Source organism: Ranitomeya variabilis, chromosome 2 (genome assembly GCF_051348905.1).
Source record: "Ranitomeya variabilis isolate aRanVar5 chromosome 2, aRanVar5.hap1, whole genome shotgun sequence".
Lineage (NCBI taxonomy): Eukaryota > Metazoa > Chordata > Amphibia > Anura > Dendrobatidae > Ranitomeya > Ranitomeya variabilis.
Genome location: NC_135233.1, coordinates 1,067,746,966 through 1,067,774,657, shown reverse-complemented (window position 1 = coordinate 1,067,774,657; position 27,692 = coordinate 1,067,746,966). Strand labels below are relative to the sequence as shown.

Below are 27,692 nucleotides of genomic sequence, written 5' to 3'. Positions count from 1 at the left end.
ACTGTAGATAACCCTGCCCGGTATGGAGGTCGCATGTAAAAAATGTACTAAAAATATAGACACGAGCCAGACATAACAAGCGCGCGTTGGCGGCGGTGGTGGACGGCGCCCTTCACCATTAATAAAACAACACAAACAGCTCTTGAAATATAAATAGTAATTTTTTATATTTTTCTTAGAAAACAAGAAAATAAAGAAACGCACTTGCTTAATGCTTAACATATCTGACTGCTTACTAGTAAGGTATAAGTACAAGGAAATATCTCATCTTCATGAAGTACACGTACAGAAGTATTGTCCGGTGACATCTACTAATAAATTAGTTCTATTAAAGGCAACCCTCAATTTTAAATCAAACAAGTTTTGGAGCACAAGTTAAAAAAAAAAAAAAAAAAAACAACCAAAAAAAAGCACCAGAAAATATTTCAGAATTGAAAGGGCGATTCAAACATGAACAGGAATGAGGAAAGGTTGTGGACTCGAAGAAGAACTTGCCAGAAACATCTGTTGAAAACTCAGACACAGATTCAGCTACTTGATAGTTTCTAAAAAAAGAGGCTCATCTTTATCAACTGTGACTTTTACATTGGCCGATAATCAGCCAAACTAAGTAAAAATGCTCGTACTGGATCACTGGGCATGAGATGGCAGAGATCGGCTGATCAGTGGGATCACTCGTTGGCTGATCGCATCATTTAAGCAGCCAAAAAAAAAAAAATAATATAGCTGCTTCTCCGTAACCAAAGAAGGTGCTGCCGGTAGAGTTGAGCAAAAAGATTAGCGGGACCTTGGTACAGTGGTCTCCTTGCCAAACCAAAGCACTGCAACCTCCTCCTTCCTGTCGGCATCCCCAGGCCACCTTTTATTCAGCAGACCCTTGTCGTGGCGTGACACCTCCAGACATACTAAATCAGAGGAGGTGCTGGGGATGCCGGCAAGGAGGAGAAGGTTCGCAAGATCCTGGTCCACAGCCACCAAACCGGAGCTCTGAGACCTCCTCCTTCCTGCTGGCATCCCCGGGCCACCTTTTGATTAGCAGACCCTTGTCGTGGTGTGACACCTCCAGACATACTAAATCAGAGGAGGTGCTGGGGATGCCGGCAAGGAGGAGGAGGTTCGCAAGATCCTGGTCCATAGCCGCCAAACCAGAGCTCTGCGACCTCCTCCTTCCTGCTGGCATCCCCAGGCCACCTTTTGATCAGCAGACCCTTGTCGTGGTGTGACACCTCCAGACATACTAAATCAGAGGAGGTGCTGGCAATGCCGGCAAGGAGGAGGAGGTTCGCAAGATCCTGGTCCACAGCCGCCAAACCAGAGCTCTGCGACCTCCTCCTTCCGGCTGGCATCCCCAGGCCACCTTTTGATTAGCAGACCCTTGTCGTTGCGTGACACCTCCAGACATACTAACTCAGAGGAGGTGCTGGAAGAGTTTGCAAGACCCTGGTTCACAGCTACCAAACCAGAGCCCTGCGACCTTCTTCCTGCCGGCATCACCAGGCCACCTTTTGAGTAGCAGACCCCTGTAGTGGCGTGACACCTGCACGCATACTAAATCAGAGGAGGTGCTGGGGATGTCATCAAGGAGGAGGAGGTTCGCAAGATCCTGGTCCACAGCCACCAAACCAGACCCCTGCGACTTCCACCTTCTTGCCGGCATCCCTAGGCCACCTTTTCATTAGCAGACCCTTGTCGTGGCATGACAGAAAGAAGGAGGCAGCTTGCAAGCCTGGTCCAGAGTACATATTGATAGTCAATAGCCGCCAAACCAGAGCCCTGTGACCTCTTTATACCTGCCGCCATCTTCTCATTAGTAGGCATGGCTTGTTGTCAGAAGAAGTGTCGTGGATACAGGCAAGTAGGAGGAGGTTCTCAGGGCTCTGGTCTGGAGGTCATGGACTGCAAATCTTTCTGCTCGACTCTTGCTGCCAGCAATAGGCAAACTGATCGTTAATGAAATCGATCGTTCCCGTAAAGTTAGAAAAAGGGGCCTTTAAACAAGCAGTGACCCACCATGTCTCAGCGTCTGTTATGGGCCAAAATCTGCCCAAGTACAGTAAGTGGACCTTTAGTATTTCAGTGGCTACTGTAGTTGCTCAAGAAGTCTGATCACATACGTTGTCTGAACTTTTAGTAGACAATTTCAGGCAGAAATAATTCTCCAAGGCAACAAAAGTTATATCAGAACATTATGGAAACACAATAATGGTTTCAACTGGAAGTAGACTTCCCCCTTTAAGGAAAGTCATGTAATATGAACTAAATGGAGACCTCTAACAAAGATAGAACAAGAGTAACAGGTGAAGAGGTCTGTACACCTGCATTGCCACTAGGGGGAGCTCAGGGGGCTACTGTATATACAGCTCCCATTATCCTCAGTAAGTAAATCTGTATGCATTCAGCTCCCCCTAGTGGTGGCTGGAGGAAGGCAGAATATTTCCAGTTAATTTACTCCATTTCTGCATGAAGAAAAGAAGCTGGGGATTTTTTTTTTTGGCGTTTTACATGAGAAAAGAAAGAACTCCGACCTGCATAAAATATATATTATTAAATATCAGAAATTATATGGTGTTCATATAATTGGCCAATGCCTGCTAATAATTATAATTAACAGAAACTTTATTATATCCTGGGGGTCTACGGTGTTTCCTCCATTTATTAACACTAGTGATGTCAGAAGATGCAACACGGTCTCATATTTTTATGATATTTTGTGTTTTTGTTTATTTTTTTTTAAGGATTGCTGGAAACCGTCAGCAAGCTGCTGTAGACAGATCTGTTCTAATGTGGCTTTTCTTGGAACTTTCAGTGTCCTGCTGCATCACCATATCACCTATTCACGTCACAAAATGTCCCATCATTGGGACCCCCTATGATCACATGAATGAGGGTCTCGTGTCCCTGTTTGAATGGATGGTTCGGTCAATCCTGTGCACTTCTGCTCTCTTAGGAGTAGAAATAAAAGATGGCTGAGTAGAGGGGCAGAGGGATGCAAACTATGCTTACTATTAAGATAAAACCATAGTAAGATCTGTCAACAGAAGCTTAGTGATGGTTTCTAGAAAGTAATTTTTTTTACATTGCCGAATAAAAAACGAAGTAATAAAAAAAAAAAAAGGAAAACGGTCACGTAGAAATCATAGAAAAATGCCAAACAATGCAACTAGTCACATTATGGGAGGTGCCCAAAATCCAAAGCCCCATATATAAGAGATGGTAAGAACAAGTTTCTGCCCAATAGCTCCATGAATTAAAGTCTGAGTGCACGTGTCGGCAAATGATGGCCATGTTGGGATCCTATGACGAGGAACGAGGTCGTCATACCTCAGGCCATGGTTTTGCCACCATATTGTGGGTGGTGGGGAATCTTGCCATGAAAAAGAAAAATGTTAAAAAAATGAATGGCAGATACTCTCATCCTGAGAAAAACTAGACCAGATGACTAAATAGAACAAAAATATAGAATTTTCTTCACTTTATATTTTTAAAAAAAAAAAAGCAGATCAATAACCCAAAATGTGACTTTCATCTTTGCAAACATTCAAAAGAAAAACTTTTTACGAACACAAAATACCTTCTGATATTACCAAAATGGGGTGAAATAATGAGGCGAGGGTCCCTCAAGGGTGGGTGGAGATGTGATGACTAAGACGACTGCAGCATTTTTGAACCTGTACCATTCGTCACTGGACGGAAGTCCCTCCCATGAGGAGTCGTAGAAACCTATACTCTCGTACCGGCTGTGATATAGGTAAGTACCATGCATTGTAAGTCTCATCAGCAGCTCGGGAGGGCGGGATATCAACTTCCAGCCCCTTAATTATAACCATCGGCCCAAAGGTCAGTGATCTACGGAAAACTAGAAGATAAGAGAGGTGCCGAGAGTGGTCTACATTATGCAACATAATGGATATCGCCATATTGTGGTGGAATGCCTTCGAGAATCCAAAGAGCACCTCCACGGCTTCACGTCACATGGAACGGAGTAGAACGGTTATGCGAACGTGGTGACGAGAATTCCATTGAACAGAAAATGGACATGATATGTACAAAAGCTGCAAATCCAACAGACGTTTGCAGCACGCGTAGCATCCCGACCAATGCCACGGTTGGGTGAATGCGATAAGTGGGGATGATGATTCGTTACAACTGGCCTGGAGAAACAAGGTACCCGCTCCGTTCTGTCATTCAAGGCAAGCTCTTTATTGTAGACTTCACCAAGGCTACAGCAGGTCAGGGAGGTGGCTGTAGACCGAGTCGAGGAGTTTTTGGCTGGCCTCTTGGCTCTTAACACCTGCTATCTCAAAGAGTCGGTCCAGTTTGTCTTCGGCCTGTGGTATTTCATCGATGATGTGGATCTCTTCGGGACTGAGGATGGGTAGCATGTCATCGAAGATCGGCTGAAGGTCACAGGGGTCTAAGCGAACTTGGCGGAGTACCGTGTCCTTTTTTTCTGTAAGAAGAACAAAAACGTATAAATGTGGATTCTACACAAAAATAGAAAACCGGTTTGATCTTCAAAGGAATTATAACAGACTTGGTGGAGCCGGATTCCAGTTATGAATATTGAGACTTTTATGAATGGCATAGGTCCTACAGTTATGGGAGACATTTTCGGCGTTGTGACGAAGTGGCAAACGTAACGCATTTACTTAAATCACTTGGAACAGCTCAAAATTAATATCAGACAGATGGATAATGATATATTTGCCATGTTTCCTATCTATGGAAAGAGAAGCATTGATAGGAAATATGACATTAATATCTCCTGCCTGGGACCTCCAGGGGGGTGTTATCCTGAAAATTGGTGATCTCATAAGTTTTTGGGACATTGACGCATTTCATTGACCAGTCCCAATCTGAGGTTACACAGGGGAGGTATGTGGGCACATCTTTTGTATATTTTTATAAACACAGACTACTTTTCATATTAAAAAAAACAAATTTTATTAGCTTTGTTCTTTTTGCTCTGTGAACCGCATCCCTGAAGCCATATGCTAACTGTAACGGGTGACCAATCGGCCTGTATAAACGAGTGGTGGTGGCAGTATTATTGCGATTCTTGGCAGTGACAGTACCAGAATTTATTCATATCCCATGCGTTGGAATCAGATGTGTATATACTATACATTCACTGTGAGTTCCTCAATAACCAGCCTAGCAGTGAAAGCAGCCGTGGCCCTCTCCCATCACTCGTCAGTCAATTGCATAATTGTCCTAACGATTGGAGGAAGCAGATTGCTAGTTTTTGACAACTTGGTAACAGTGGAGGTATATCTGTGTCATTTCCTAGGAGTCCCATTGCTAGGACCACCATAAGGTAAAGATAGTTTGTTGTTCCTGCAACTTATCAAAGGGGTAGGAAACATTAAACCAATGGTTCTCTCATACTCTTTATTTGCCCCAAATTTGGGAGAGTTATTTGACGTGTGCCCTAGGGATACAGCATTAGGAAAGGGGGCTCGGTGTACCAACCACTCCACTAAAGGGTAGGAAAGAAATGGATTCTCTTTGGAGATGTTGAAGAACCAATGGTCCTCTTATACTCGTTCTTGGACCAGACTGAGAAGAGTCATGACTGGTGGGTGCGTCAGTGATATTTATTGCCTATCCCTTGAGAATTAGTAGTAAGAATATCCCTTTTTGAGGAAGATGTTCCAAAACGTTCTGGTTCTGAAATTCTCCAGGTAGCTCAGGTAAACATCAAGGAAGATCTAGGCTTTGATACACAGGCGTGACTGACACCAAAGTGAACCCAAGTTCAGTTACCTTTGGTTATAAAGGAGCCTCTTCGACTAAGAGCAGAGGAACCACTGGATGTAGAGTCGCATCGCAGAAGAGGTTCTGACTCATCGGCAAAGAAGCATTTATTCTTATCCAGAGGAGATGGTTCTATTGTCAAAGCGGCAGAATCGGGCGTCTTGACAGAGGGATCCTGAGTTGGCATTGGCTGGTTAGGACTGACTGGAAGGGTCGGCTTTTCCTCTTCTATCTGTCGAGGCAAACAGAAGACATATAAATGAATGGTGGAAAGCAATGCTCTCATCTACTGCCCAAGATACCAAGCCAAGTCTCCTCTGCATCCTCACAGTAACGTTACACCGGGCTCGATAGGGACGTTATCACAAGCAAAAGGTATTCTCAGTTATAAGGACACATTTGCAGATTGTCACATACAGTTTCAATTACTAAATTCAGTAAAAAAAAAAAAAAATCTAAATATCAGAAAAGTGAAAAAAAGAAGAAAATAGAGAAGTAAATCGCCTGGGAGGTGAAACAATGGAAGTGGTATAAATACTCTGATAAATGAAGAGGTCAGTAATATATTATAGAAGTTATATTCTTGTACATAGGGGCAGTATTATAGTAGTTATATTCTTGTACATAGGGGGCAGTATTATAGTAGTTATAGTCTTGTACATAGGGGCAGTATTATGGTAGTTATATTCTTGTACATAGAGGGCAGTATTATAGTAGTTATATTCTTGTACATAGGAGCAGTATTATAGTAGTTATATTCTTGTACATAGGGGCAGTATTATAGTAGTTATATTCTTGTATATAGGAGCAGTAATATAGTAGTTATATTCTTGTATATAGGAGCAGTATTATAGTAGTTATATTCTTGTACATAGGGGCAGTATTATAGTAGTTATATTCTTGTACATAGGGGCAGTATTATAGTAGTTATATTCTTGTACATAGGGGGCAGTATTATAGTAGTTATATTCTTGTATATAGGGGCAGTATTATAGTAGTTATATTCTTGTATATAGGGGCAGTATTATAGTAGTTATATTCTTGTACATAGGGGCAGTATTATAGTAGTTATATTCTTGTATATAGGGGCAGTATTATAGTAGTTATATTCTTGTATATAGGGGCAGTATTATAGTAGTTATATTCTTGTACATAGGGGGCAGTATTATAGTAGTTATATTCTTGTATATAGGGGCAGTATTATAGTAGTTATATTCTTGTACATAGGGGGCAGTATTATAGTAGTTATATTCTTGTACATAGGGGGCAGTATTATAGTAGTTATATTCTTGTACATAGGAGCAGTATTATAGTAGTTATATTCTTGTATATAGGAGCAGTAATATAGTAGTTATATTCTTGTACATAGGAGCAGTATTATAGTAGTTATATTCTTGTACATAGGGGCAGTATTATAGTAATTATATTCTTGTACATAGGGGCAGTATTATAGTAGTTATATTCTTGTACATAGGGGCAGTATTATAGTAATTATATTCTTGTACATAGGGGCAGTATTATAGTAGTTATATTCTTGTACATAGGGGGCAGTATTATAGTAGTTATATTCTTGTATATAGGGGCAGTATTATAGTAGTTATATTCTTGTACATAGGGGGCAGTATTATAGTAGTTATATTCTTGTATATAGGGGCAGTATTATAGTAGTTATATTCTTGTATATAGGGGCAGTATTATAGTAGTTATATTCTTGTATATAGGAGCAGTATTATAGTAGTTATGTTCTTGTACATAGGGGCAGTATTATAGTAATTATATTCTTGTACATAGGAGCAGTATTATAGTAGTTATATTCTTGTACATAGGAGCAGTACTATAGTAGTTATATTCTTGTACATAGGAGCAGTATTATAGAAGATATATTCTTGTACATAGGGGCAGTATTATAGTAGTTATATTCTTGTACATAGGAGACTGCTAGCTGTGGTAATATCCTTTCCCCACTCCTACTACACATTGCTTTATACAGCAGGGAACCACATCACCGTGCAGACAGTTTCTTCTGAGGTAGAGAACGTGAAGCTGAGGTCAGACGTGAAGACGGTGTATACCATACATAACCTCAGATGTATTTGCGGCTTACAGGACATGGCCACCTACAGCACATTGTTTTCTATGTACACAACCCCATCCTTCGGGCCATAAGCACAGACACCGGTTAGCGATCACAATGTGCCGCCATCTATATGCAGTTCCCTTCATGGGTGTATATGCAGCCATGTTGCTCTTCACCTTCATCACTCCAGGTCATTGTCTGTTCTACATATTCAAGCCTTTCTGTAAATGGTCCACACCCACGGAGGGATCCTCTCACTGCTTCAGAGCTGCCACTCCCAGCACGCCAGGACTAGAATAGAGATTTGTGACTATAAGATTTCCAGCACTTTCATCTTGTAAGAGCCCATTAGAGAGAGCTGCTCCCCAGCAGATAATGTAAGGGCTCCCATCCCTCAGTGACAGCTGCTGGTGGCGGAGAGCATTGATATGCAGGATGTGGCGGCACTAGACGGGTGTGTCTCTGAGAAGATTACTACTGTGCGCAGCGACAACCCCCACTCTCCGCACAGCAGTCACATACTATTCTACATGACAAATGAAGAAAACAGCAAAAACTGACATCCATTATGGAGGAGCGTGTGTGCATAGATATAAACAATGCTACGGCTCATGGTTGACGGCCATAGCCAAAGGAACCCTGTTGTAATACCACCGATGGGCTATCAAGGTGCCAGGACACCCCATCATGTCATAGCTATTACCCAGGGCACCCCATCATATCATAGCTATTACCCAGGACACCCCATCATGTCATAGCTATTACCCAGGGCACCCCATCATATCATAGCTATTACCCAGGACACCCCATCATGTCATAGCTATTACCCAGGGCACCCCATCATATCATAGCTATTACCCAGGACACCCCATCATGTCATAGCTATTACCCAGAGCACCCCATCATGTCATAGCTATTACCCAGAGCACCCCATCATATGTCATAGCTATTACCCAGGACACCCCATCATATCATAGCTATTAGCCAGGGCACCCCATCATGTCATAGCTATTACCCAGGACACCCCATCATGTCATACCTATTACCCAGAGCACCCCATCATGTCATAGCTATTACCCAGGGCACCCCATCATGTCATAGCTATTACCCAGGACACCCCATCATATCATAGCTATTACCCAGGACACCCCATCATATCATAGCTATTACCCAGGGCACCCCATCATGTCATAGCTATTACCCAGGGCACCCCATCATGTCATAGCTATTACCCAGGACACCCCATCATATCATAGCTATTACCCAGGACACCCCATCATGTCATAGCTATTACCCAGGACACCCCATCATATCATAGCTATTACCCAGGACACCCCATCATGTCATAGCTATTACCCAGGACACCCCATCATATCATAGCTATTACCCAGGACACCCCATCATATCATAGCTATTACCCAGGACACCCCATCATGTCATAGCTATTACCCAGGGCACTCCATCATGTCATAGCTATTACCCAGGGCACCCCATCATGTCATCACTATTACCAAGGACACCCCATCATGTCATAGCTATTACCCAGGACACCCCATCATATCATAGCTATTACCCAGGGCACCCCATCATGTCATAGCTATTACCCAGGACACCCCATCATGTCATAGCTATTACCCAGGGCACTCCATCATGTCATAGCTATTACCCAGGGCACCCCATCATGTCATCACTATTACCAAGGACAGCCCATCACGTCACAACCATTGCTCAGGACAGCCCATCACGTCACAACCATGGCTCAGGACTGCCCATCACGTCACAACCATTGCTCAGGACTGCACATCACGTCACAACCATTGCTCAGGACAGCCCATCACGTCATATCCATTGCTCAGGACAACCCATCACGTCACAACCATTGCACAGGACTGCCCATCACATCACAACCATTGCTCAGGAATGTCCATCACGTCACAACCATTGCTAGGACAGCCCATCAAGTCACAACCATTACTCAGGACAGCCCATCACAGCATAACCATTGCTCAGGACAGCCCATCACGTCACAACCATTGCTCAGGACTGCCCATCACATCACAACCATTGCTCAGGACAGCCCATCACGGCATAACCATTGCTCAGGACTGCCCATCACGTCACAACCATTGCTCAGGACTGCCCATCACGGCATAACCATTGCTCAGGACAACCCATCACGTCATACCCATTGCTCAGGACTGCCCATCACATCACAACCATTGCTCAGGACTGCCCATCACGTCACAACCATTGCTCAGGACTGCCCATCACATCACAACCATTGCTCAGGACAGCCCATCACGTCACAACCATAGCTAGGACAGCCCATCACATCACAACCATTCCTCAGGACAGCCCATCACGGCATAACCATTGCTCAGGACAGCCCATCACCTCACAATCATTGCTAGGACAGCCCATCACGTCACAACCATTGCTCAGGACTGCCCATCACGTCACAACCATAGCTAGGACAGCCCATCACATTACAACCATTCCTCAGGACAGCCCATCACGTCACAACCATTGCCCAGGACAGCCCATCACCTCACAATCATTGCTAGGACAGCCCATCACGTCACAACCATTGCTCAGGACAGCCCATCACCTCACAATCATTGCTAGGACAGCCCATCACGTCACAACCATTGCTCAGGACTGCCCATCACGTCACAACCATTGCTAGGACAGCCCATCACGTCACAACCATTGATCAGGACTGCCCATCACGTCACAACCATTGCTCAGGACTGCCCATCACATCACAACCATTGCTCAGGAATGTCCATCACGGCATAACCATTGCTCAGGACTGCCCATCACGTCACAACCATTGCTAGGACAGCCCATCACATCACAACCATACCTCAGGACAGCCCATCACGGCATAACCATTGCTCAGGACAGCCCATCACCTCACAATCATTGCTAGGACAGCCCATCACGTCACAACCATTGCTCAGGACTGCCCATCACGTCACAACCATAGCTAGGACAGCCCATCACATCACAACCATTCCTCAGGACAGCCCATCACGGCATAACCATTGCTCAGGACAGCCCATCACCTCACAATCATTGCTAGGACAGCCCATCACGTCACAACCATTGCTCAGGACTGCCCATCACGTCACAACCATAGCTAGGACAGCCCATCACATTACAACCATTCCTCAGGACAGCCCATCACGTCACAACCATTGCCCAGGACAGCCCATCACCTCACAATCATTGCTAGGACAGCCCATCACGTCACAACCATTGCTCAGGACAGCCCATCACCTCACAATCATTGCTAGGACAGCCCATCACGTCACAACCATTGCTCAGGACTGCCCATCACGTCACAACCATTGCTAGGACAGCCCATCACGTCACAACCATTGATCAGGACTGCCCATCACGTCACAACCATTGCTCAGGACTGCCCATCACATCACAACCATTGCTCAGGAATGTCCATCACGGCATAACCATTGCTCAGGACTGCCCATCACGTCACAACCATTGCTAGGACAGCCCATCACATCACAACCATACCTCAGGACAGCCCATCACGGCATAATTATTGCTCAGGACAGCCCATCACCTCACAATCATTGCTAGGACAGCCCATCACCTCACAATCATTGCTAGGACAGCCCATCACGTCACAACCATTGCTCAGGACAGCCCATCACCTCACAATCATTGCTAGGACAGCCCATCACGTCACAACCATTGATCAGGACTGCCCATCACGTCACAACCATTGCTCAGGACAGCCCATCACATCACAACCATTGCCCATGGCAAGTTGATCAAGGCGACAATGACATGAAAAAAGTTGCTTGTGGCAGCTTATCATGTGGTGACCATTACGCGGAGCAGTCCATCATGGGACAGACTACCTGATGGGTTGTTTGTAGTCTTAAACCATGGAGACGTTAAGGTCTGTATTAGAGCTGCAAACACAAAACTCTTGGAGATTTTGAATAAAAACCATTTGCATCTCTCCAGCACATCATTAGGCCACATCATGACCTTCACTGGCCACTAAAGTGGAAACAAGGCAGACCGAGGAGAACCAGTCCCCTGCTGACATCACCGTGTACTCCGTGAAGGAGAAGGCGCTAGACGGGACATTAACCTCACTCGCTGCCTCGGAGGAGCTTACAATCTACTTTCTTGCTGCCGGGGAGGACACCACAGATAATGAAGGCAATTTTGCTAGATATGTGCAACTGCCAAGTGTAATGGCGCCATCATATGACATCACATGGTGGATCCACTTACGGAGATGGCTTCATCTATCTAATCAGGTACGTGGCAGGTTTCTTTAATTTTGCAGTTGAGTCATGAGATCGGTTACCATGAGAAGAAGCACATATAGGAGCGAAAACCCCTTTCCGTTGTTTTTGAAAAAAAATTCCTACCATTCATGGAGAATGAAAAACTGCAAAAAGTGGCACCAAACTTCATGTGTCCCATGGGTGGGGCCTTCCCTATAATACATACCACCTTGTCCTAGAAGATGGAGACCGAATATTCGATAGTCACAGCTCGCTAAAGGTTTCCAGTTTGACGGCTGTCAGAGGACACTGAGGGAAATAATTGGCCAGGGAAGGGAGAGGCAGCCATAGACGTCGCTCAGCAATTACAGGCAGACCGGCGGGCAGACACTCGCAGTAACAGAGGACCTCAGCACGTGCCTTGGCAGCGACGTCTAATACGATGCGATGTGAATGCCAATTCTATCCTGATGGCGACAGCACAACAGGGAGGAAAAATGTAAAAACCTCCTGAATAACCGGTGAAACCATACCGCACTGAGAGAGGGGCACATCGTTCTCCCCAGCCTGCCAAATCTGCCATGCGGGAAGTGGACATGGCGTCTTCGGAGACATATTCAGTGTGCAGCTCTGGGGAAGGGAAGAGGCATAATATTATTAAAGGGGCTTCAAACTCATTGCAGCTTAAAGGGATTATCCATCAGGTCGGCATCTGAGGGGAGCAGTGCCGAAGATGTTACGGCCCCACACACCGGCCGAGACGTGGGCACGATCGGCAACTATCAAGCATGTGTCCTGGTCATTAGAATAAGACACCTGCTCGATACCTCTTAAGTGCATGCTTCTCGGCAGGTGTGTGGGGTCACAACGTCAGCGTACCACTGAGATCCGATATGGAAGTGAGCGGCGATGGATAACTCCTTTAAAGAAGTTTTTAAAAGTTAGCCTAATCACAGACCAAACCGCCATCACACCGGTGGTCTTCAACGGTCTTTGTTTCTTGCTGCTGTGTTGCCATGCCGTACATATGATGTACTGCTGCAGTCAATCTCTGGAGTCATGTAAATATAGATTGTCGAGAACCACGGAAGTGAGAGAGGCGGGAACTTAATGGATGATTAATGGTGAATGTTTTTTTCCCCATTCATTTATGACGGAGCAGGGTGCGGGCTCAAGAGCTGAACCGACTCCACTCACTGAAGAGCTCAGATCTCTAAGTGCCGCTATCAATCGCTGATGAGAGCTAGGAGGCAGCTTTGGCAGGGCTTCATAGGAGATCATTAATTTCACCAGATAATGCAATTCTTAAAAGAGTATTCCCAAGTTTTCTCCTGAGCAGCTCGGAGCTTTGCAGTCTCCTTACTTCCTTGTTTCTGGCAGGGAGGGCTCTTCTCCTTGAGTGACAGTGATGTTGAGTAGCACTATAAGGGTCCCTTTCCACTTGCGAGATAAAAAACGGTCCGTAATCTGGACCGAAAAAACGGATGGAACGTATGCGATTGTCATGCGAGTGTCATGCGAGTGCCATGCGATTTTTTAATCGCACCATCCGTATGACATCAGTATGACATCCGTATTGCTGTCCGATTTTTACGCACCAGTGTCCTTTGAAAAGCCGGCAATTCAGCGCTGTGTACAGTAAAATCACACTGACAGGTTAGAATAGAGTAGATATATGCACATAGAATGTGTATATATACATATATACATGTCAGTGAGACACCTATATATGTATATTTATATTTAATGCAGCGCTAGATAGCATAAAAGCCTCTAATTCAATTACCGGCTTTTTCCTTCTCCTTCACAAACCCGACAGGATATGAGACATGGTTTACATACAGTAAACCTTCTCAGATCCCCATTTTTTTTGCATATTCCACACTACTAATGTTAGTAGTGTGTATGTGCAAAATTTGGCCGCTGTAGCTGCTCAAATAAAGGGTTAAATGGCGGAAAAAATTGGCGTGGGCTCCCGCGCAATTTTCTCCGCCAGAGTGGTAAAGCCAGTGACTGAGGGCAGATATTAATAGCCAGGAGAGGGTCCATGGTTATTGGCCCCCCCGTGGCTAAAAACATCTGCCCCCAGCCACCCCAGAAAAGGCACATCTGGAAGATGCGCCTATTCTGGCACTTGGCCACTCTCTTCCCACTCCCTGTAGCGGTGGGATATGGGGTAATGAAGGGTTAATGCCACCTTGCTATTGTAAGGTGACATTAAGCCAGATTAATAATGGAGAGGCGTCAATTATGACACCTATCCATTATTAATCCAATTGTTGGAAAGGGTTAAAAAACACACACACACATGATTTAAAAGGATTTTAATGAAATAAGCACAGCGGTTGTTTTAATAATTTATTGCTCTCTCATTCCATTTTCATACCCTCGCTTGGCAAAACAATAAACACACAAGATACATACCCTCTCTGATGAACTGTCACGTCCCACGAGGTAATCCATCTGAAGGGGTTAACTAATATTACAGGCAGAGCTGCGATAATCCACTCGCTCGTGCCTGTAATCCCCGGGTGCTGAAAGGAAAGCAGTGATCTATACTTACATTCAGTCGCGGTGATGCGCCCCTGCTGGATGTTCTCATGAACTGCAGCCTGGGAACTTTTTCCCACGCTCCAGGTCATATGAGGACATCCACCAGGGGGCGCATCACCGCGACTGAAGGTAACTATAGGTCATTGACCTACATTTCCTTCAGTCGCGGTGATGCGCCCCCTGGTGGATGTCCTCATATGACCTGGAGCATGGGAAAAAGTTCCCAGGCTGCAGTTCATGAGAACATCCAGCAGGGGCGCATCACCGCGACTGAATGTAAGTATAGATCACTGCTTTCCTTTCAGCACCCGGGGATTACAGGCACGAGCGAGTGGATTATCGCAGCTCTGCCTATAATATTAGTTAACCCCTTCAGATGGATTACTTCGTGGGACGTGACAGTTCATCAGAGAGGGTATGTATCTTGTGTGTTTATTGTTTTGCCAAGCGAGGGTCTGAAAATGGAATGAGAGAGCAATAAATTATTAAAACAACCGCTGTGCTTATTTCATTAAAATACTTTTTAATCATGTGTGTGTGTGTTTTTTAACCCTTTCCCACAATTGGATTAATAATGGATAGGTGTCATAATTGACACCTCTCCATTATTAATCTGGCTTAATGTCACCTTACAATAGCAAGGTGGCATTAACCCTTCATTACCCCATAGCCCACCGCTACAGGGAGTGGGAAGAGAGTGGCCAAGTTCCAGAATAGGCGCATCTTCCAGATGTGCCTTTTCTGGGGTGGCTGGGGGCAGATGTTTTTAGCCACGGGGGGGCCAATAACCATGGACCCTCTCCTGGCTATTAATATCTGCCCTCAGTCACTGACTTTACCACTCTGGCGGAGAAAATTGCGCGGGAGCCCACGCCAATTTTTTCCGCAATTTAACCCTTTAATTTAATAGCTAGATCCCCCAAATTGTGCACACAGACACTTGTTACATTATTGAAGAGGAATATGTAATAAAAAAAGGGATATGAGATGGTTTACTGTATGTAAACCATGTCTCATATCATGTCGGGTTTGTGAAGGAGAAGGAAAAAGCCGGCAATTGAATTAGCGGCTTTAATGCTATCTAGCGCTGCATTAAATATAAATATACATATATAGGTGTCTCACTGACATATATATATGTATATATACCTATTCTATGTGTATATATCTTCTCTATTCTAACCTGTCAGTGTGATTTTACTGTACACCGCACTGAATTGCCGGCTTTTCAAAGGACACTGGTGCGTAATAATCGGACAGAACTCGCATGGTGCGAGTGCTGTGCGATTTTTTTCTCGCACCCATTGACTTGCATTGGCGAGTCTCGTCCGAGAATCGCAGCAATACGCAGCATGCTGCGATTTTTTTCTCAGCCGATCCAGATTTTTCTCAGTCCGATTTCGGCTGAGAAAAAAATCGCAAATGAAAAGCCACCTATTAACTAACATTGGTCAGAGTGCAATCCGATTTTTAATCGGATTGCACGCATCCGTTTTCCTCGCAAGTGGAAAGGGACCCTAAAACTGCAGATTCAACAGTCAGTAGTTTGTTCTACATTGTTATCACTAGCTTTACAAGCATAGATAACAGGGCATTTGAATAAGCACACAGGTCAGTGAGAGCTTTGATTAGGAAAGCTGATCTGAAGCTAATGATTTTACAGGATTTATAACAGCAGCTTGTCAGGAGCTGAGATAGGGGGAAGGAAGTGAGCAGCTTTATCGGCTGTATAGAAATGGCTGTATAGAAACGAATGGCCTGAAGAGAGTTGGTATGTTAGTAGTTAACTTATCTCCTAGAATGTAACTACTGTCTGGGCTGACACTAGTAGCAGAGTGCAACGGAAACCAGCTGTACACTATGAAAGATAAAAGCTCACACAGTATAATGATAGCAGATCAAAAAAGCAAGTCAATTGCAAACTTGCTTAATTATATACTGTCTTAATTAATTAAATTAAATTTGAGTAATGCAGTATAGTGATCACAGGTTGGGGAAGACTTAAGAGAAAAAAATGTATTACAAGAAATAAAAAAAAAAAAATTCCATAAAAGGAAAATACGGTAAATAAAAATTGAATGAACAGTGATCATAATGTCGAATATACCCCAAAACTATAGAAACAGAAATATCATCTCGCCCTGCAGGGAAAAAAAAAAAAGTCCAACAACAAGCTGGAACTTCTCTAGCTCTTCTGTCAGAGTAAATGTCATTATTGACTCAATTACGCAGAGACTCAGCTCCAGCCGGACTCATTACAGGAGTCTACCAGACCGGACCCCTCAATGCCAGACATCTGCAGTTCATTAGCGATGTATACCCGTGACGGGACGTGCCTGCTGCCGGCAGCTCTACACACAATATCCATCGCTATACCAGATCTCATTTGTGGCACCTAGAAGGCCTTAAAGAGAGAAAAATAAGGATTTTATCGGATTAGGATTTTCTTTTTGCTGGATTTAGGTAATCACCAGCTCTATGGAAAAGAGAGTTTGGCCCAAAAGAGAAGGATGAATGGTCAGAAGAGGAGCATCCAAGAAGGTGGTGTGCCGATTAACAGGTGGTTTCCACCTTGGGCCTCCCGAGGAATCAAAAGTGGTAAATAGTCCAAAGCATCAGCTGCCGAAATGTCACTGTTTGTGCCACGATAAGGTAGTGATTGGTCATACTGGTGGCGTCTTGGACTAATCTGCATGGCAAGAAGATGGATGAGGAGGTCGGAAGAACCAATATCCCTCTTAAAATTATCTTTGAAAATCTGAAAGAAGTTTTCGATGAGGTAAAGTGACTGTGCCATAAGGCGGCATCCGGGACACTGACCCTACAGTAGGAGACAACCGGCAATAAATTCCTCTTTAACAACCTTTCCACGCAGGAAGTGGCGGAGGAGTTATCCTCTGCAGAGCGGGTCAGCGTCCGCTACGCCATGTGCAGAGAGACACGAGGCTGTATGAGAACACACAATACACTCATATCTTCTACATGCCTAGAATATTCATGGAATGTGTAATCAGAAATTATCTATTGTTTAAACCAGGATTCAGGGTTAATGTATTTTTTTACATTTTGATAAGGGTTGTTTTTTCAATTTTTCGTTTTATTACCAAAATGAAAAAAAAATATATAGAAATCTGAAAACTTGTATAATTGTCACTAGACTTTATACTAGATTCACACTCCCCATTCTGAACTTTTCAGCTATCACATGATCATCACAGGCAGGAATACAATGAAAGGGAGCACCTCTATGTACATTTGATAACACAGGATGCACAATTTACAATAGGCAATGTCACAGCTCACCTCCTCCTCCTGTACAATGACTGATAACACCTCTATATACAGTAGATAACACAGGATCCACCATTCACAATAGGTGATGTCACAGCTCACCTCCTCCTCCAGTACAATGACTGATAACACCACTATATACAGTAGATAACACAGGATCCACCGTTCACAATAGGTGATGTCACAGCTCACCTCCTCCTCCTGTACAATGACTGATAACACCACTATATACAGTAGATAACACAGGATCCACCATTCACAATAGGTGATGTCACAGCTCACCTCCTCCTCCTCCTGTACAATGACAGATAACACCTCTATATACAGTAGATAACACAGGATCCACTATTCAAAATAGGTGATGTCACAGCTCTCCTCCTCCTCCTCCTGTACAATGGCTGATTATACCTCTATATGCAATAGATATTACCTATTGTGAATGGTGGATCCTGTGTTATCTACTGTATATAGAGGTGTTATCAGTCACTGTACAGGAGGAGGAGGTGAGCTGTGATATCACCTATTGTGAATGGTGGATCCTGTGTTATCTACTGTATATAGAGGTGTTACCAGTCATTGTACAGGAGGAGGAGGTGAGCTGTGACATCACCTATTGTGAATGGTGGATCCTGTGTTATCTACTGTATATAGAGGTGTTATCAGTCATTGTACAGGAGGAGGAGGTGAGCTGTGACATCACCTATTGTGAATGGTGGATCCTGTGTTATCTACTGTATATAGAGGTGTTATCAGTCACTGTACAGGAGGAGGAGGTGAGCTGTGATATCACCTATGGTGAATCCTGTGTTATCTACTGTATATAGAGGTGTTACCAGTCATTGTACAGGAGGAGGAGGTGAGCTGTGACATCACCTATTGTGAATGGTGGATCCTGTGTTATCTACTGTATATAGAGGTGTTATCAGTCACTGTGCAGGAGGAGGAGGTGAGCTGTGACATCACCTATTGTGAATGGTGGATCCTGTGTTATCTGCTGTATATAGAGATGTTATCAGTCACTGTGCAGGAGGAGGAGGTGAGCTGTGATATCACATTGTGCATGGTGGATACTGTGTAATCTACTCTACATAGAGGTTGTACCACAAAAACTTGATTTAAGCAATAAGTTATTTTCTTATTACACATTTCCTTTAAATATATAGATAATTTCCTTTTTTTGCTAGATGCATCTATGCCTTAACAGCTTGGACCTCGCACTGTCCCTGTACATGGTGCTGTCTGTAGTCACACAATAGAGGCCTTGGTTACTAGTAAGGATTTATTGCATCGCTCTCCGGTCGGTTCAATCAGTGGTCTGCAAACAATTTGGGGCACAGGCTTTTTTTTTGTTAAAGAAGCTTAAAGGGGTTGGTCTAATAAAAAACATTAATGCACAGGACAGATGATAAATATATGATCACTGAGGGGTCTAGATGCGGAAATTCCTGCCAATCTCTAAGGTATAAAATGTAGCAGTATTGAGCATGTGCGACCACCACTCCTGAAGCAATGGTCGCACATGCTCAGTACTGCTCTGCAGGAGACTTTGGGACTCCTGTTCTCCTGATCATACACTTATCACCACTTGTGGATTGGCCTTACATGTTGCATATGGTACACCCCTTTAACCAGTCAGCGATAATCTGCGTTTTACCCCAGACGACTACCCTTAACATTTGCAACCCCCAACCGTGCATTACCGATGAGTCCCTGCAGATCCTCATCTGGGAGCAGACAAATATTCCTCTGCATTGCAGGTATTTCTGGCAGAGAAGTGCATTAAGACATATTTATAAAATCTGCTCTTCCAGTAATTTCATTACAGGCAGAAACACAGAAACATTTTGCGAGACTAATCCACTTAATCCTGCACCTGGGAGCCACTACACCGTCAGTACATGATAAAACACCGGGCCCTAAACTGTACTGAGGGCTGCGGGTAGAAACAAAACACCAAAGGGACATGTCTGTACAGAGGGATCCCCATCCGTCACCTCCATAACTCACACAACGAATGTCTGAGCCGTGAGATGCATTAATGCTCCTCCGAGAGGGGCTCAATCATCTCTAATGGAAAGCTCTTCAACTCTCAACCGTTTCTCAAGAACTCTGCATTATGAAAAGAATAAAATCATGAAAAGGCTGACTATATCTGAATAACCAGGTGTATTATTCAGCAACGAGCTTAATAGCTAGGTCCGAAGGAGATCATGTGGATAGGCATTGAAGGCAATCGGTCAGCAAGTTTTTGATGCCTCAAAACCAGCATGAAGTAAGGGCAGATACCCATATTCCTCAGGTATAACCCCAGTAAGGAGAAGGTTCTTCTCCGAAACGCGTTGTAATAAACTGGAAGGTATTTTTAATACTTACCACCTGTATTAACCTTTGTCAGTGGCAGCGCGTGGGATCCACCGCACTCCCCTCTCCTGTAATGGTGTTATAGCATATACGTAAGATGGACACAAGAACACAGGTCAGCTTACACTAGTGCAAAGACCACATGCACCTGAAGAAAGGAAAGGACGGTTCATCCTTTTTAACTTATCATAAACTCCATTCTTTAACTGTTGCCCACGGTGTTACACCAGGAGCGCCTCTTGTTTGTTAGTGCTCTAGTAAAAAATAAAGAACAAAAGGCTTTCACTTCTCAAAGTTGGTCCATGCTTTCAAGGGCTTTCCGAAAAGTTGTACCAATGTGACACGTTTAGAACTCAGGCGAAAAATTTACCTCCAAGCCATGACCTTTATTCCAGGTCACACCACCATTTCGACCCCTTCCACAACTAATTTCCTGCCCCTTGAATGTCCAGTGAAGAAACCTCCAAGAATCACTGCTTTATAGGAGGTTTGGGTGGTTTTCCAACTATCAGGAGATCTCACTCTTGCATAAAAGTTGTATTTCGGTAAGAAAAACCAATACGACATAATAAAACAATCATGGGAAGCGATCTTCTATCCCAGCCCAAAGTCTCAAAGGTTTGTTTGCTCTAACCCAAGCCTACATATGTCCTCCTGTCAGGATTGTTCATCAGAAGAGATTACAGCTTAGACCAATGATTGATATATTGACATTATGAGACCTAGAAATCTCAAACGTGTCATGGCCTCCTACGGTCAGATAAAAATAAGGTTCGATCAGAAACACTCTTTGGTTACTAATGCTCCTCTACTTTCGGTTTTTTACCAAACGTTAGTTTATGCTTTGAAGGTACCAGAGCTAAAGCGGTAATTCCCTTTACAAAAATCAATGAGTCTTTCAGCCGCTGCGTCCGTCTCGTCACAGAACTCAATTGAACTCTCCAAGGTCTGGAAAGTTACAGAGAGGATGGAAAAGTCACTAAACCGCATCTGTCAACCAGATCTCAAGTGGTTCCCACCACGGCTTCCCGTCAGGTCAGGAGAGGAATCGGACTTGTGACCGGTTGCGTTGGACTGAACGAGGTGTAACTAAACACAGCCATGTAAATGACTGACAGATCTTTTCCATTCGAGAAAATGGTCCGCCTGTTTTGGGCTCATACATCATGGGCTAATTAGGTTTGGGATAAGTCCAAAACAAATTCCTCCAGGCTTCCAGGATGTTTGGTTACGGCCAGAAATATTCATGAGTAAAGTCCTCTTCCACTGAACTCTGAGCAAAATAATTTTAAATTATTCTAACTCCAACTTGGCTGTTCATGGCTAGTCCTGCCCTCAGCTGAGAAGTACCTGCAGTATCAGTGTAGACAATGCTCTGCGAGCTAAAAAGCAATGCTCTTCACCGATTTCTTGATTCTCCTCCTATTTTCGGCTGCGGTGATGACATGTTCCTGTGTTGGGACATCATCGCTCAGACAAAGTAGTGACCAAATGAGGACCGGGCGGCATTGAAATGAGAGGTGTACATTCATGGAGTAGTCAAACATACTTTGAAAACCCGACTGTGGATTGTGTCTCAACTAACTAGTTCAAGGCAGGTCCCCAGCGGCTTGTCCCCGTCCTGATCCCTTTGACCGACAAGTTTCTCCCTGTACACACATAGTGAGAGACCTGTCAATCTGGTAAACCGAGTGAGAGACCTACCTTGGACCAGTCAAAACAAAACTGGTATGTCAAAAGCTTCAGGGTATGAGTTTCCATCTATTAGCAGTCTCACATCACCAAGCCCAATGCCGATCATCAGATGGAGTTGTGTAAAGCCACCACCACTGGACTCTGGAGGAGACGTGTTCTGTGCAGTGACAGATCGCAGTTCTCTGGCCTCTAATGGAGGAGTTTGGGTTTGGCGATTCCAGGAGAACGTTACTCCCTGACTGCATTGTGCTACTGTACAGTTTGATGTAGGAGGCATAGTGATATGGGCTGTTATCAGGGGTCGGCCCTTTGTACCAGTGCTGAGAAATCTTAATGCTTCAGCACAAGACATTGTGGACAATTGTAGCTTCCAGCTTCGAGGGAACATTTTGGGGAAGACCCTTTTCTGTTCCCCATGACTGTGCCCAGTATACAAGGTCCATACAGACATGGTATGGGGGAGTTTGGTGGGAAGAACATGACCGACCACAAAGAGCCCGGAACGAAACCCCATCCAACACGTAAAATGGAGACTGTGAGCCTGGGCCACTCCCCAACATCACGTTCTGACCTCACAATTCCTCTTCTGGATCAAGGGGAAAAAAATCCCAGACGCCTCCAAAATCTTGAAATCCTTCCCAGAAGAACGGGAGCTGTTATATCTACAGAGGGACAGACTCCATATTAATGTCAGTGGATGTAGAATGCGAGGTGAGAAAGGAGGAGTAGTGTGGATTGGGCACATACTTTGGTCCATATAAAATCCAAAAACTGTAACAGCTGTTAATATACGTGAAGCTGATAGAAGATTGTATCTGCCATGTCCATGCCTTCATGAGTTTTCTAATGACATGAGCAATGGCGACGGCGAAGTGCGCGGAGCTCGGATGCCCCCTCCTCGGTATCTATTATTCCCTCACAACGTGTGGATTTTGAAGGTACAGGATGACATTGGTGTCATCTTAATGGTGAAGAAAAGAACACGACGGGAACATTTCTTTTTGCATTAACGTGAGCTGCCACAATATAAGGCATTTTCTTTGTCCCCTTATTATGAAGAGCGCAGCTCCCGACCTCCGCCGTACAATGGGTAACAATGTGCGCCTGGCAAACGAGGCGATTCTGGGTCACGAGCCCAGCAGAGCAGAGTCAATGTTTAACCAGAGCCAGCTCCGAAAGCACGAGCAGAAAAACACACAACACGGAGATAACGCCGGAGGCTGCGGGGTACAACAGCGAAACCTGGCTGAGCCACAGACGACGTCATAGTGATCCACATCCACCACAACATCTATCCACCTATATTGTGTATTTTTTGTTTACTTTTTATTTATTTTTTTCGTCCACACCGATTAAATCACGGTACAATTCTCACAAGAAGCAGGTGTTTTCTTACAAGCCAGGACTTGAGATACGTCTTCCTCCATATCTAATTTTAGAGGATCAAATATATAGATTTACTCAGGCTGTATCAGGTTCCCGGATCCTTGTATCATATTACTTATATGAGGAAATGCCGTCACCCTATGCTTTCCCATAATTTCCACACGCGCCGGTACGACCACACGCGACATCCGATAGTTCACAGTTACACTTTCTTGTGCCACGTGGACTACAAGCTCGTAATGTTATTGCCAAAATCTCGGTTTATGACATTTATGTAACCGGAGAGCTGAGAACACATAACATCCACACCTGATCCAGCACCAACCTGATGATCAGAGGGAAAAGAAAAGAATTCAGCACCCTGTTTATAGAGTACACCCCGTACCTCGTCACAGAGGTCATCTAGGAGAAGATTAGCTAAAGACCAATACATATCTACTAATCGATTTCCAAAATATAAAAGGTCTGGGAGAGTTCAATCCTGTAGATTTATAAAACTTTCTAATATGTTTACAAAGGAGGAGGAGGAGGGAGATGCAGCTGCAGAATTTCCTTTTCTGTGTATGTCAAACTACATGCTGTGAGAGGGGAGTGGAAGCGACCTGTACAGCTTTTGAGTCACACTGAGAACAGTATGCCACGGATAAAAAAAAAAATGATAAAAAAACATTTACAGAAAGAACTTGGGAACAAAAACACCCCCAAATATCCAGGCTATGCACATCTAATACACATTTACCCCTCTGCTCAAGTTTGCACTCATGTATACCAACAATATGCATGGCCTATTAGGGAGTATGTATGCCACACAGAGGAGGATCCTTCAATCAAGACCCCCAACTGAGAGCCAGAACAAAAAAAGCTGGTGAATAAAAGAGCCCCCCAATCTGGTGATCTTAAAGGGTTTAGGGGTGTTACCTAATAGTCATCTATAACATATCCATGGGAAATTACAGAGGTGGGCCCCGTATTAATTTCTAGATCGGAGGTCCCCAATTCTGTCCGACCACCAATGAGTGGAGAGGGAAACGTAAGCACCGGCTCCCTCCTTCCACAACTATGGGAGTTCAGAATACAGCCCAACCAATGCCAACAGCTGTATCAGGATTTGGTCAGTCGGAGCATACGCCGCTACCTCTCCACTCACTGGTGGACGGATGTGATCTAGAACCTCCTATCTGGAGATAAGGGACAAGCATCTACCAGATATTTAAGTAATTTCATCTGGATACCGTATGTAGGATGCACGGCACTCCATGTGGTCTGGTTGCACAGGAAGGGTACTACTACAGAGTATACGCTGCTACCTCTCCACTCACTGGTGGACGGACGTGATCTAGAACCTCCGATCTGGAGATAAATATCTGATAGATGCGAGTCCCTTATGTCATTTCATCTGGAAATCGTATGTAGGATGCACGGCACTCCGTGTGGTCTGGTTGCACAGGTAGGGTACAACTACAGAGTATATGCCGCTACTTCTCCACTCACTGGTGGACGGACGTGATTTAGAACCTCCGATCTGGAGATAAATATTTGATAGATGTGAGTCCCTTATGTCATTTCATCTGGATACCGTACGTAGGATGCACGGCACTCCGTGTGGTCTGGTTGCACAGGTAGGGTACAACTACAGAGTATACGCCGCTATCTCTCCACTCACCGGTGGACGGATGTGATCTAGAACCGCCGATCTGGAGATAAGGGACCCGCATCTATCAGATATTTATGTCATTTCATCTGGATACCGTATGTAGGATGCACAGCACTCCATGTGGTCTGGTTGCACAGGAAGGGTACTACTACTACTACAGAGTATACGCTGCTACCTCTCCACTCACTGGTGGACGGACGTGATCTAGAACCTCCGATCTGGAGATAAATATCTGATAGATGCGAGTCCCTTATGTCATTTCATCTGGAAATCGTATGTAGGATGCACGGCACTCCGTGTGGTCTGGTTGCACAGGTAGGGTACAACTATTTCTGAGATATCCCTTGGATAGGGCAAATGTTTTTAGAGGGACAACCCCTTTGACAATGTCAGCAGGATATTTTCATACAGAAATAGTGATATTTTTGTGTAGGCACTGGTCTTCCCAATGGTTCCTTTTTCTTTTTTGTGTCGCAAGAAATTGAGCATATAAGCCATATGCAAATCAGGGTACAAGTGCATTGTGGGGGTTGTGCATTGACACACTCCCACAGTGCACTTCCAGCCTGATTTGCATGTTTCCTTATGAGATTTTTCATGATTGGCACATCAAATCTCTAAAAAGAAAGATATCATTTTTGAGGGGACAGCATCTGTACGGCCATAACACTACTTCCATGTGCAAAACCGCGCAGACAGATTTCCTTTAAGATGTCCTGGTATTACAAGGATGACTACCACTAGACTTTCTCCAGACATGTCCCTTCTTTTTTAGGATTCTGCTGCCTGTCAGCATTCGCAGACCATGTGAAGTGTGTTTACTACGATGCGGGAAGGATTTGGATATTTATAGATCTAAGATCTACGTCTTTGGCTTGGTAAACATCACACCGTCCGCCCCGGGCCGAGAGCTCGGCTGACGGGAGATGCTGCAAGAATCATCTTCAAGAGCAAATTTCATCCATGCCACATAAAAGAGGTGACCAGAGATGGCCGAATCCCTCCCTTAAAGTGGAGCAAACAGAACGGGAGTTCAAGACCTACCAAGGCTCCACGTTAACGCCGCTGCAGAGCACTCTGAAGCTCTTTTGGCCTTCTTCAGGCTGGTTGTATCTAAGACTGTGTTCACCAAATGTGCCGGTGGTTTCCCGTAGTGTTGAAGTAGCGCAAAGTGAACATAGCCTAAATATTTCTGCGCCTATTGCTGCAGAGCGTCACATTGGAGTCACAGGGGATGTAAATCAGGAGAACCTCTATAAATAAGCAGTTCTGGGTGGATAGAAGATGGACGATGTCCTCATTAGTGGCGGTTGTGTGCAGAATCTGGTCATTAATGGGTAGTAGCGTCAGGGACAGGGGATCAGATCAGTGCTGAAAATAAGCCATGAGGTTTGATTACAATGTACTGGGAAATTGGAGCTCAACATACATTAATTATTCAGGGCAGGAGCTACGCTCAGTACATATCTGCTACTGCCTAGTGCTGCCAGGACAGGTAGTGCCCACTGCACCAAGGATCCAACCGTACCAGCACCAGAACAAAGGCTGTCATGGTAGAGACCTCCTGCAGTACCCAGGTCCTGAATGTGCCAGCGACCATAGCAAATACTGTCACAACAGGTAATAACCACTGTACCAAGGTCCCAAATCTGCCAGTAACCAGAACAAATATGGTCACAACAGGTAATAATCACTGTACCCAGGTCCCGAATGTGCCAGCAACCATAGAAAATACTGTCACAACAGGTAATAACCACTGCACCCAGGTCACGAATGTGCTACCAACCAGAGCAAATACGGTCACAACAGGTAACACCCACTGTACCCAGGTCCCGAATCTGCCAGCAACCAGAGCAAATACGGGCACGGCAAGAAACACCCACTGTACCCAGATCCCGAATCTGCCAGCAACCAGAGCAAATATGGTCACAACAGGTAATAACCACTGCACCCAGGTCACGAATGTGCTACCAACCAGAGCAGATACAGTCACGGCAAGTAACACCTACTGTACCCAGTTCCTGAATCTGCCAGCAACCAGAGCAAATACGGGCACGGCAAGTAACACCCACTGTACCCAGGTCCTGAATCTGCCAATAACCAGAGCAAATACGGCGCACGGCAAGTAACACCCACTGTACCCAGGTCCTGAATCTGCCAGCAACCAGAACAAATACGGTCACGGCAAGTAACACCCACTGTACCCAGGTCCTGAATCTGCCAATAACCAGAGCAAATACGGGCACGGCACATACCACCCACTGTACCCAGGTCCCGAATCTGCCAGCAACCAGAACAAATACTGTCACGGCAGGTAATGACCACTGTTCCCAGAACTCGAACATAGAAGCACCAGAGCAAATACTAAATACTGTTATAGCAGATATCACCAACTGTACCAGGTCCGAAATCTGCCAGCAGCAAAGCAAAATCAGTCATGGTAGACAGCACCCACTGTACACAGGACCCAAATCGACCAGCAACAGAGTGTCAAGGCAAGTGGCGCCAATTGTATATAGGACCCAAATCTACAGCAAACTATGAAGAATCCACCTGGATAATGTAATAAAAGGGGTTGCTCACTATTGGGGACTTTCTTTAAAAATGTATCACCATTAGGCTTCTACAGGCTCATTTGTCTCCCAGC

At 44.6% G+C, this 27,692-nt stretch overlaps 1 protein-coding gene across 1 annotated transcript in view; it reads right to left on the bottom strand.

Annotated features, from left to right (window-relative positions):
- Positions 1–142: 142 nt before the first annotated feature.
- TNFRSF21 (TNF receptor superfamily member 21) overlaps positions 143–27,692 on the bottom strand; it is a 77,894-nt gene continuing 50,344 nt past the window's right edge. The window contains exons 5-6 of the mRNA XM_077291543.1: positions 5,767–5,989; positions 143–4,450 (exon numbers count right to left, since the gene is read on the bottom strand). Coding sequence (XP_077147658.1) covers positions 4,221–4,450; positions 5,767–5,989 — 453 coding nt within the window. The 3' untranslated portion in view covers positions 143–4,220. The remainder of the gene's footprint in view (positions 4,451–5,766; positions 5,990–27,692) is intronic.